Below are 12495 nucleotides of genomic sequence, written 5' to 3'. Positions count from 1 at the left end.
TACATACAGAAAATATATATAAATAAAAAAAAGTTTACAATCATTAAATTCAAAAGTAACTAAAAGAAAATCAAAAACAAAAACAAGAAGATAGCCTAAAACAGAAAAGAAAGACAAATAAAAACTACCAAACCAAAATAAAAAAGGTAGTCTTACTAAATACAGATAAAGGCCTCTTTTAATAGAAAGAGAATCAAAATTGTTACGAATGTTGTGAGAAAAATTGTTCCAAAGACGAGCTGCTCTGTTATGAAATGTACGCTCACCACAGTTTAAATTTGCATGTGGAACAACCAGAGTATTTGATATTTGATTCCTAGTAGGGTAGGAATGAACAGAGTGGGTGAAGGTGAATTTTGAAGACAGATATTCAGGGACATTACCATTTAAACACTAAGTAAAATCTGGTTTGTCATCGATCATTTAGTTTAAGCCAATGAAGAGTAATCATCATATCATCCACTGGAGTTCTAATATCGGCTGATAATAAAATTCTTGCAAATCAATTTTGCTGCTTTTGCATCATAGACTTTGGAGGGAGAAGGATGTGTGACTTTTGACCTGTGTGGACGGGTAGGAATAAACTTGCCTGCAGATGGAAGATTAAGGGAATTTTTCTGGAAGATTGGCAAGGAATGGAAATTTATAGCTATCAGAAACAAAGAAAGTGTATTGTGTATGTTTCTTTGAGAAGTGTTATCATGGTAGACCATGACAGGCCATATTGAGCATGCTGGAGGGATAGAACTCTAGACAATGAAGGGATAGCTGAAGCTGTGTTTTGTATTGGATAAACTTTGACTTAGACAAAGCAGTCCACATTAGATTATTTTTGGTCAAACTGAGTACAATACAAACATGGTGGTACTGAATATAGTTGAGTGCAATGGAATGTCTACAATATATTTGTTGCATCGCTGTGAGCATAATTTATCCCTAAAACTAAATACAACTTAATATTTAATTATTATGTTCATTGGATTTTAAAGTCCATATAATTTTGAACCCTAACCCCATGTTACAGCTGATCTATTTTTTGAACAACTGTTAAGTTCAAGTTAACATCAAAATTGTCATATATTTTCCGTCAACTACTATAGATTAAATGAGGTAGTGACGTTACACGTATACATAATTAAATGAGTCAACGCAACAGAGGAAAAATTATCGTCATAGCCTTGGTAATAATTAAACATTCTTAATATATCTAATAAAATGGTTTCTATTTTTACACTTTGCATTAAACATTGAAAGAAGATTTATAGCTACTTTGGTATATTTTATATAATGAGTATGGCATAATAATGTTTATTGCAGATTTATTATTTGTCTTCATTTAGTTTTTGTAAGCTGACAATTGCATGTAGTGTGGTTACTAATATGAATTAGTATTTTATGTCAGGTTTGCAATAGGTTTAGGTTTTTCATAATAAATATCGGTATTTTATCAAGTATACAAGCAAATTCAATCAAAATTGTCATGTTTTTCTTGGTAAATAAAACAAAAAAAAAGTGTTGTGATATATATTTCAAACACTTTTGCTCTCAGTAGATGAGGCTTTATTCAGTAAAAAATGCTGTGGGTATAGGCAATGCTGTAGCCAGCTATTGGGACAATTTTTCTATTGGGTCCACATAGAATGGGTCCACATTTTAAAATTGGGTCCAGATTTCTCATATTTTGTGTAAAATGGGTCAAATTTTAAGAAAATGGGCCCAGATTTCTCATATTTTGCGTAAAATGGGTAAATGTTTAAGAAAATGGGTCTAGCTTATTCATATTTTTGCGTAAAATGGGACAAATTTTTGAGAAACTGGGTCCACATTATTTGAATTTACGCGTAAAGTGGGTCCACCCTGATATTGTCCCACACTGTTTAAAATCTTGTCTACGGCATTGGGTATAGGTAGTTGAATGCAACTCAAATGTTATGGAGGGCGCCTGCTGCCCGGTCATTATATCACAATACCACAATGTATCCACACTTGGTATCACCAAATGCTGCAAAATACACTAAGATGTGAAAGCCTGTAAAGGTAGGCTACAGTTCGAATCCCCAAAAAATCTTAAAATAAAAATATTGAGCAAATGAATTTAAACAGAAGCTAATAGTAATAACAAAAAGATATACAGTTGCTCGAAGAACTACATAGAAACCTCAATGTCCTTGTTACTTCAGTCTGCAAACCCCACTGCATTTGCTTTATTTATTCATTAATGCCTTTAGTATTCTAGTGATGCTGTGTTTTAATCTTAACACTGGATTATGTAAATATGCTACAAATAGAAAACATTATCAATGACGTTAAATGCTCATCTTTTCTTGATGAAACAATAAATATCCCACTTTCTTTTGATATATTAAGTAATGTTAGTTTCTTTTCAGATTTTGTTCATGTTGATCAGTTTACACTATGTAAATAGCTCAAAATCCACATCAATATTCCCAATACTCCCATAAAGTTATAACCGTAATAGCTGTTCTGATTTTCTTTATAAATAAATACAGCTATTATAAAAGCAAATTTAAAACCAGCATCAATCACCAATATTGCGCACTTGCTGTAGGTGCAATATTTCAAATTCCTACTGCTCGCATTTTCGTTCCGTTGTAAATCAGAATGCATTTTGCGCCAAAACTGTTCTAAAAAAACACCTCATTTTATGCGTAGCAATAAAATGGCGTTATGTTCTTCCATTTTTCAAATGGGTTGCAATGCGATCATAAAATTGTGATGCAGGTATAAATTTATCAAAGTAACAAATTTTGTGAAAATAGCAATCGATGTCAATTGTAACAAAAATAAATAAAGTCTCTCTCCAATTAAAGACCACATTTCTGCAGCCCCAGTTGGCTGCCTATCTTTTACCATTAGCTGTTTTCTCCAATTAAAGATTCCCTTCTATCTAGAGACCAAAGACCATTGTTTTCGCAGAAAATTAAAAACCACTGTAAAATAATTAGTAATGTTAATCCAATTTTTTCTATAATAAATCGTGTTATATATGACTTACACCAAGCCAATGCACGGTTTGTTTACAGTGTTTTGTGTATATTGAATAACGTTAATTTTAGTGGTAATGTTAGCAATATTTTAATGAAAAGACAAGTTGATGTCTGGCTACCATGAAATGTATTATTAAGAAAAAATAACAGCATGCAGTAACTGTACTATTTCAAAACATTTAATGTAGTATTGTTTAATTTCACTCTAAAAGAGAAATCTAAAGACCACATTTAGTGCCCAGGAGTTCCAAGTCTCCTGCAGTCCCAAAATGGAGTCTCCTGGAAATTGGCAGGAAGAACCCCCTGCACTTACGCAAGCAAACAAGAGTCTTAATAGGCACAGCCAGGTTGAATTGTTGGAAAATAATTTACAGTATTTAAAAAAATCCTTGATGTATGGTGCATGTTTTCTTTGGCTAAACTTATTCTATTTTTAAATTTGCGAAGGTTTTTATTTAGGTTAACTTGTGAAAAAGTATGTACTAAATGTATTTTTGTTAGATTTTTGTATTTTATGTATGTTTGGAACAAAGATACCAAGAATAAAATGCAGCAGCACAACGACATCAGCACAAATGGTAGCAGTGGTGATAAAACAAATATTTAAAGTGATAGTAGTAGCTTGATTTTGTGTAGTCAGCTTCTACAAATTGAATTTTTAATAATTAAGAGTGCATTGTTAAATTATCTATTTATATATATAATATTTCTAATAATTCATTTTTTAATATTAATTTTACAATTTATTTCCTGTATGTATTACAATGATGCAATATTTTGAACAAATCCTTGAATGACAGGAAATAACAATAGTGTGTAGCATACTTCAAGATAAAAACACCAAAAAATCTTCAAATAATGTTTAATTCTTTTACTGTATAGTATATCAGACAAAAACAGCACATCAAAAAGTTCCATACAACTATAACATATTAAATATAATTATCTTAAAAAAATATCAAAAATATCTTAATTTATATTACAGGTTTATTTAAACTCTTTTGTACATTCAGCTGCGATTGTCGAACGTTATGATATCTAGCCTATTAAACCAGACTCGCACTGCATCGGCTAGCTAAAAAAAACGCTCCATGTCTGCAAGTAATTAAGGACATGATAAGCTGTCTGTGGATTATCGATGGCAGTCTAGGCAGAATGACATTTGGCCAACACAGTAATGTGCGTAACTTGAGAGGAGTTGAGTAGCATAGTGGTTAAGATGCTTGCCTTCTTATCCCAGGGTCCTGGGTTCAATTCCTGTTATAGTTTCTCACAACTTAAAACACCACCAGTCCCTAGGCCTCAATAGGAGACTTATCATTCCTTAAGTGGCGAGTGTACTTGCTGAAGGAAATAAGGAAACAAGAAAAATTGTACACAACACATACACTCATAAACAGAATATTTTACCATTTAACCTTCACGATTGCATACATTCTTGTGATATGCTTCATTTGCCATTACCTTTGACATAGGCATGCACAGTTGAAACTACAAAATGATTTATTACTTAACTATAAGAGATTCCTTCTTTTTATCAATTGTGCACTAATTAATTTTATTGCTGAAGAAATGGAAAACTGGGAAAATACTGTAGGTACTGATAGATTCAAGAAATTATCTTTTTCAATTAATCTTTTGTAGTTTTATATATATTTATATATACACATTTTCTTATGTAAGACAACAGACACTGTAAAACAAAAATTAACACCTCTATAAAATATATTTCTATATCATTGTATAACCTATTAATTGCATTATATTATGCATAATTAATGTAATTAAAATGTTTTTTCATAATTATGCACCCCTCACATTTGCACATATTTTTGCATAAAAATTGTATTTACCAAGAGCTAGTTTTGTACATTTGCCTTCATTTTGTTGATAAGAGTTTTACTACTGACAGATGGTGAAAGGTCAGCCCTTTGCCATTTGGATTGAAAACTTTAACTGTCCAATAAGTAAACAAGATGCATTCTGGGATAGTTTTTCTATTCATAGCATTGTTGGCAGCTTATCAATTCATTACCGCATTTTAATATCCTTCCCACAACACTATAAAGCAATATATATAATAATCTTAATACAAGATTAATACTTTCACATTTCTGGATGACATTTTTTTCTTCACCATTTTTACATGTGCATTTAATTTGAACGACAACAGAAATCCGGAACTAAATTTCATTTCTGATAATCTTACTTGATCACATAAACTCATTCTCAATCAGTTGCCATAACACTTGTACCGTAAAAGTAATCTACAATAATCTTTTAGACATGTGTAAAGAAATAGCTAAAATGATTATTGCTTGTATCATCATAGAAAAATAATTCTTCTCTGGTACAAATTAAAAACATTCCAAAGTATGCTCTGTGTTTTTTAAATGAAAAGAAAAAAGCAAGTAGAACTAGAAAAATTAAAATTGCACTAAGCAAACTGGTATGCTTACCACCACCAAATCTTTCTATGTGTAATATTTCATTTCATATTATATTTGTAGTAACTGATATAACAACACATTTGTATATTTATATTTTCATACAATTTCTAGTTTCCTTATATATTTGTACATTTGCTATACTATTATTACTATTATACACTTTTGCAGCATGTTTAGCTGACTAAAAATTATATATATACATATGTATGTATTTATTTGTAATAATTGTTATACTTTTATAGTAATAAATGAATACAACAACAATTGTAATACTTATATTGTAATAAATGAATATAATAACAATTGTAATAATTAAATAATTAATAATCACAATTGCAGTTTGAATTTAGAATGATTTCCTGTTCTATGTACTTTATTGTTAATTTTTTCTCAATTCAGTTCTGCGAACTGTAATGAAAAAGTTTTAATAATCAAATATTATAATCAATTATTATATACACATGTGTGTTTGTGCTTTTTCCTACTCCAAAATAAATTTTTGTGTTCAACTTTCAAATAATATAAAAAATATTTATCTTATATGAAAAGTAAATTTGGATTAATCTTTATTGTCACTTGTGAGTTCAAAATAGGCAATACTATCAATAGTTATATCTCTAATTGTAATCATTTTTCCCCCAGGCATTAATCCACTTCCTAAAGAAAAAGTCCATGTCCCTTTTGGTAGGTAAACCTTTCTGCTTGTTTCGCCTGCGTTTAAGATAGGGGCAACAACAGTGGAATTCCCAATCATAAATGTTGTTTCAATAACATCAGATTCAATACCTTTCAAGTCTTCAGTAAGCCAGAGAGGCTGTATCAAGGTTAAAGGTTCCTCGGAAGATCCTACTTGGTCTATATACTTGTTTTTCACAACATCTTCATGAAATTTAACCCATTTTTTGGCAATAGAATCTATATTATCATCTAATTTCCAGGGTGGAACAGAAAATTTCATTATAGGAAAAAATGCTTGCAATCCTAACCATCGAATATACAACTCTGTGTTATTATCAAACATCAAGTCTGATTGGCTACAATTTTTCTGCACATTTTGTGATCCACCAATTGAACTTGGGATAAAGTATGGATAGCCAAGAACAGCCAGATTAAGAACAGATGGGATAACACTCTTTAATCCATTTGTGGGTAGCCATGTAGAATTTGCTGGCTCAAGTTGAAAATGTAGATCCAAATCTTGATTCTGATAACTCGAGGTAGTGGCTAAAGATCCGTCAACTTGCTGCATCGATTCCACATACATTTGCGTGAAATCCGAAGGATTCGTCAGCGGCAACTTTGTCTTGAATCCAAATGGGAGATAGCTAGCTTGACCATATTTAAACGAGAAGTAATCAATATTGAAATTTGTTCTAAAGTTATTCAATCTGTTGACAAACCACAATACAGCATTATCATTTGTTACATCAAGTAATGCTCCAATCCCATAATCCCATTGCACAAGACCTGGTACCAATCCTTGTGGTTCTTTTACCCAGAATTCATTTGAAACACCCTCTATAAATGCATCAGAATTTGTGTTTACAAGAATCCCAATCACTAAAATTATCTTCCAACCTTTATCATGAAGAACCTGGAACATTTCAGATGGATTGGGAAACCTTTGGGGGTCAAAGTTAAAATCTCCGTACTTAGAAGCAAATCCCTCTGGGATTTCTAAAATATTAGCATTGTACCCATGCGACTCTATATCATCTGCAAAATTTAATACATCATTTTGTGTTAGACAATCTCCATGTATCAAATCTTCCAAACTCCAAATTACAGTACCGAACAAGGATTCCCGCACTGTTTTTGGCTGTGGAAATATTGTAGATTTAGCAAATTTTTGAACAGATGAAATAGATTTATCAACAATAATACTGTATTGCAGTTCTAATGGGTTACTTGGCATCTGAGTGTATGGATTGGAAAACACTGACTTGAAACAAATTTGTGAATTATTAACAATATTAACAAATAGTGGAGTAGTTCTATTAACGGTGATTGCTACGCCGCTTGACGACAACCAATAGCGATCCTGAAGAGATCCATAACCATAATTACCGCTGCTTGCCGCTGTTATGAAAGGGATGAACTGTGATTTATTCCAGTACTGAATTGGCCATGATTGGTCTGGTAGTATAGCACCCCCGTACCATGAATAATCACCAAATGAATAACAATCAGTGAGTTCAAGACCCTGTTTCCATGCCACCCAGGTCACCTCATAAATTTCTGTTGAACCAATCAGGTTCTGTTGAATAGTTAATGATCCAATATCCATCCATCGTAGACAAATTTCTGTTTTTGAGTTTCGACAATAAAATGGTTTGACATCTTTTGGAATATTTTGTCCTAAATTGCCTGTAAGCACAGTCCGATTGGTGTATTGAACCACAAACCTGTGACTACGTAATTCAAATCGTGTTTCTCCAATATCAAAATATAAATTCTCTGGTTCAAAAAATATGTAAATACAAACCACTCCGCTAATAATCACAAAAAACAGCAGTACCATTAGCACTTTTAACTTATTTTCTCGTCGAAATCTCAGCTGTTTAATTGGAAATGCAATGTCAACGTGTGCTGGGTCCACAATAGACTGCGTTCTTTTCTTTAGTTCTTTTTCACTGACTTTCTCCGGCTTTTTCTCCTTAGCGTCATTCTGTGATGTTCCCTCCAGCGTGATCTCCTGATCTGTAACCAGTAAAGAAGAAGTAATTTCATCATCATCATTCGCCATCAATATTTAATAGTGTAAACCTTTGATAGCAATGTACTAGAACTAGTTTATGCACTGGGATAAAGCTGTTTGGAATGTAACGCGAGACAAGTACTCCAATGTGCTAGAAATTGGTTTGAGGTATCATAACAACCAAATGTATCTTCACTACAAACTGTATTCTTCCTCGATGACAAACTACACACACAAAATGTCACGTTTTTTTGTAGGCCTAACAATACATCTCAGGAAGTACTACACAACGGAAATGATTTTCATGCTGAAATACCTTCCTTAACAATAATACAATAGTTTATGTTTGTATCTGCATAATAATAGCTGCTTTGGTAGCAGTCTTCCTGGTAGCAGAGACTCCGGGTCATAAACAGGTTAACAATTTGCTGGTATGGGATATGCAGAAATTGCACAAAATGAATTATTAATTTCTGATAAAATGTATAAAGTACAAAGTCCTGTTGGAAGTCTATATAAAGACAGATATAAATGGGTCAGATAATAAATGTTGATAGGTTTGAGATACTGTACTGTACTTAACAATATACATTCTGATATTACTGTATACCCTATATCTTTGACATAAAAACTAGTGCTTACCTATTGGTATTAATGGATTATTCCAGATAAGTTTGAAAAAGATAAACAAGAAAAATAAAAGTATGACTTGATGGATTTTAATATTTGACGCTATTTAAAACAAGGGTCCCAAAACAAGACTGGGATGTCCACTATTTTCCTGTGTGAAGCTAAATATAAAAAGTAAATAAATAAATATAAGTTGGGTTACAACTAATGAATAAAGATAGAAATAATTATTTATGATAGGATAAACTATATATTGCAAGTTTATATGTTGACAATGTAGTAGCCACGTTCAAATAGTACGGGACAATATCAAGGTGGATTCACTCTACACGTAAATTCAAATAATGTGGACCCATTTTTATTTTTTTTAAAAAGTTGACCCATTTTACGCAAAATTCAGGCCTGTTAGCAGTGGCGGATTTAGAGGGGGCGTAAGGGGTGTACGCCACCCCTATTTTTTTGTAACAAGTAATTTTTGCAAAGCTTATCAGAAAATTTATATGCTAAATATTAAAAATCAAATACAAACTTTAATTGGATTGGATTTATTCGGTGTAAACACCAAGGATAACCCATGAAAGTCTAAAGTAGACTTATTTCCAGTGGGGTCCTTCTGGTGGTGATTGGGCAGTACACCGGGAGACAATCCCCTACTTTTTTCCGAAGAGTGTACTGCGTTCTTTAACATGCACATGGGCCATAGTGCACATGGGACCAACAGCTTAAACGTCTCATCCGAAAGACGGTGCGCTATTGTATCTTGTATTTCAGCCCTCTAGCTGAAACTCAAGGAAGGGCAGCGATGGGGAATTGAAATCCTACCAGAGCTCTTTCCCGAGACTTTACTCAGTTTGCACATGGCTGGATCCGCCCCTGTGTTAGGTTAGGATTTTTATTGGATGGGTGTGAATTTCTAAAGAGTGGACCAAAATGGCTCCGGGGGAGGGGGGGGCCGTCTAGGAGGTAAAACCCTGCTGGCATTTTTGATAATTTGAGGTCTTATTTAATCGATTTTCTGAAGATGCATGTACGGTTTTCAGTGGCGGATCTAGGAATTTGAAGAGGGGCCGGGAGGACTTTCAACGATGGAGGAAATACCACCTCAAAAAGAAAATTTATGATTATAGCACCTTCAAATGGCCGGAAATTGCACTCTCATTCAATTTGAATATAATTTTTTCCCCTAATTTTTTAAACTTCGAAAAATTGAGGGGGGGGGGGAACGAAACGACTGGGCTTGAATCCCCACTGTCAGTGGCAGATCTAGGAATTTGATGTGGGGGGGAGGCCAAGGGAAGGACTTTCACAGATTGAGGGTCCATAACACCTCAGCCCCACCATGGTTATTGTCGGGGCTGAGGTACGCACCCGTCGCACCCCCCTTCCTGTGTACGGGCCTGAAATATGAGAAATCTGGACCCATTCTTTGTGGACCCAATCAGTGGCGGCTGGATATATTTTCTGGGGGGGGGGCTAAGTTGTCTGACAGGGGGACTTGAACTCGTAGGCTCGAGCTGGAGGAAGGGGTTGAGAGGAGGTTCCCCCTCCTAAATGAGATTTTTTTAAAGAATATCAACCTCTGGATGGCCGAAAAAAATGGCACTCCTAGACTGTGACAGACAAGTGTTGGCTTGGTGTGGGCCTATTTTTATATGTTTTATGGTGTGACTGCCCGACGAGCTCTGTCCAGCGGGGGGGGGGGCTTGACCTGTCTGGTGGGGGCCCCCCTGCCCCCTGCTGGCGCCGCCACTGGACCCAATTGTGTGGGACAGTTCCCAACTATCCCAATAGCTGGCTACGGCATTGTATGTGGGGGATAGGTATCTGGTAGCGAGTTCTAAATATTAATAGAAATCAGTCTATATGGAATTTAAAAACACTTTATTGGAGAAAACCAATGTTTTCAGATATCTTAGGTCTTTATCAAGGTGATAAGTCGAAATATTAGTTTTCTTCAATAAAGTGTTGTGAAAGTCCATACATGGTATTCGTTTATATATTGAAATGAATGTACCTATAGATTTAATAGGAAACAATTAAATGCAATGAAAAGAAGAATGAAACAATGAAATGAATGAATGAATGAAATGGATTAATGAAACCAATTAACAAATAAATGAATAGGCCTACAAATAGAAAAAAGAAGTTTAACATTTTGCCTATTTTCATCGAGGTGACGTTGCCCACACACACGACTTTCTCACTTGCAGCACCTGTTCAAAATGTTTCTCAACCTGGTGCATTACTTACGTAATAGCTAACCTATACAGAGTACTGGTATAAATACTGTACCTCCATGGTAATAACGCCGACTGAGCTGTGTCATTTCGGAAAATTGACCAATAAAGAATGATCACACAAGTGACATATCAAAGGAAGTAAAATTCTGTCACTTTCCTGACATTTCGACACATAAACAGAAAGTTATCGACGTCCACAACCAACATACCATCGTCATAAATAAATCAGCAGTTTCGCATTATGGAATTTATAGAGATCATCTTACAAACTTACCTTCCTTATCGATCGCAGCCATTATAAACTCTAAATAAATCTCGTGACTTGCATTCCGTTTATTGAAGACTTTCCACAGTATATCAGATCAGGTGATGCATTCTGTTCCACAAATGGTATGTCTACGGAATGAACAGCTATTCTTTGTTGATGTTTGCAAATGTTTGATTATAAAAGCACGTCCTCCCACCAGGACCTCCAATCATAACACTATCCATTATCACGATACGTTATTATTTTTCTTTGTGCCGCCCTCTACGTGTTGATTTTTCTTCTGATAAACTTATTTTGATGAAGCAAATACTTTTCTGTGTTACTTTGACTTTAACATATTCGTCACATAATTTTGTTTAAATGTTACTTGAAATTTATTCTTTCTAAAGTGTGTATTTTATTATCGGGTTTAGGATGGCACATTAATTATATTGATAACCTCTCAATAATGTGTTTATGCATATTACTTGTTATATATACTACAATATATATATATATATATATAATTGTATATATATATATAAATTATATATATAAGTTATCTGGCCGTCAAGTCATGTGCTATTAATGCTATATCATAATGATAGTAAATATATATCATATGTTACTGTTACTGTATTTATATGTTACTACATATATATATATTTGTTTCATTTATATATATATATATATATATATATATATATATATATATATATATATATATCAAATTCGTGACGTCAGACACTTAAAAAGAATGAAATGGACTCAACTGGTGCTTGTATCACCTGCACAATGCCTTCGTGGCCAAGGGTGCGAGTCAGGATGGAGGCTGAGTTATCTTTTTAAGATTCTTCTTTTGTTACATTTATATATTTTCTTCTTGCCTTTCATGTATTTCCATGTATTTTTTATATTATTTGTCAAATATTTGCTTTTATTTTGTTTTCATTGTTTTAATAGCATTAATATTGGACCACATTGGAAATCAGTGCTTCAACACTGAGTGGCATTCAGTACGATAGAATAAATACAAATAAATTAAATAATCTGCTTGACAGACTAATCCATCGAAATTATTTATGCATCTTTTATCGTCAGCAATATATAGAACTGAACAATAATACGATAATTTAGGAACAAATGGATTTCTGTATTAATTACGAGCTGTGGTACTCAAAGGATCATGAAATCTAAAAATGTAAAAATTATAATAAACATT

The 12495-nt window shown here is 33.3% G+C and overlaps 1 protein-coding gene across 2 annotated transcripts; it reads right to left on the bottom strand.

Annotated features, from left to right (window-relative positions):
• Positions 1–3852: 3852 nt before the first annotated feature.
• Positions 3853–11533, bottom strand: LOC117110276 (myogenesis-regulating glycosidase-like). 2 transcript variants are annotated; one of them, XM_033252923.1, is made up of 2 exons: positions 11301–11533; positions 3853–8158 (listed from the first exon to the last, which is right to left on the bottom strand). In XM_033252923.1, exons 1-2 carry the CDS (start codon positions 11320–11322, stop codon positions 6018–6020), a joined length of 2163 nt encoding a protein of 720 aa, XP_033108814.1. In that variant the 5' UTR covers positions 11323–11533; the 3' UTR covers positions 3853–6017. The 2 variants fall into 2 exon arrangements, with proteins under 2 accessions (XP_033108814.1, XP_033108813.1); XM_033252922.1 differs by lacking the exon at positions 11301–11533 and adding an exon at positions 11079–11287.
• Positions 11534–12495: the final 962 nt, after the last annotated feature.

The sequence above is a fragment of the Anneissia japonica genome, unplaced genomic scaffold, assembly GCF_011630105.1.
Source record: "Anneissia japonica isolate Jap-2015-1 unplaced genomic scaffold, ASM1163010v1 scaffold673_len1821605_cov196, whole genome shotgun sequence".
Taxonomy (NCBI): domain Eukaryota; kingdom Metazoa; phylum Echinodermata; class Crinoidea; order Comatulida; family Comatulidae; genus Anneissia; species Anneissia japonica.
This window is presented reverse-complemented; position numbering and strand designations above follow the sequence as displayed.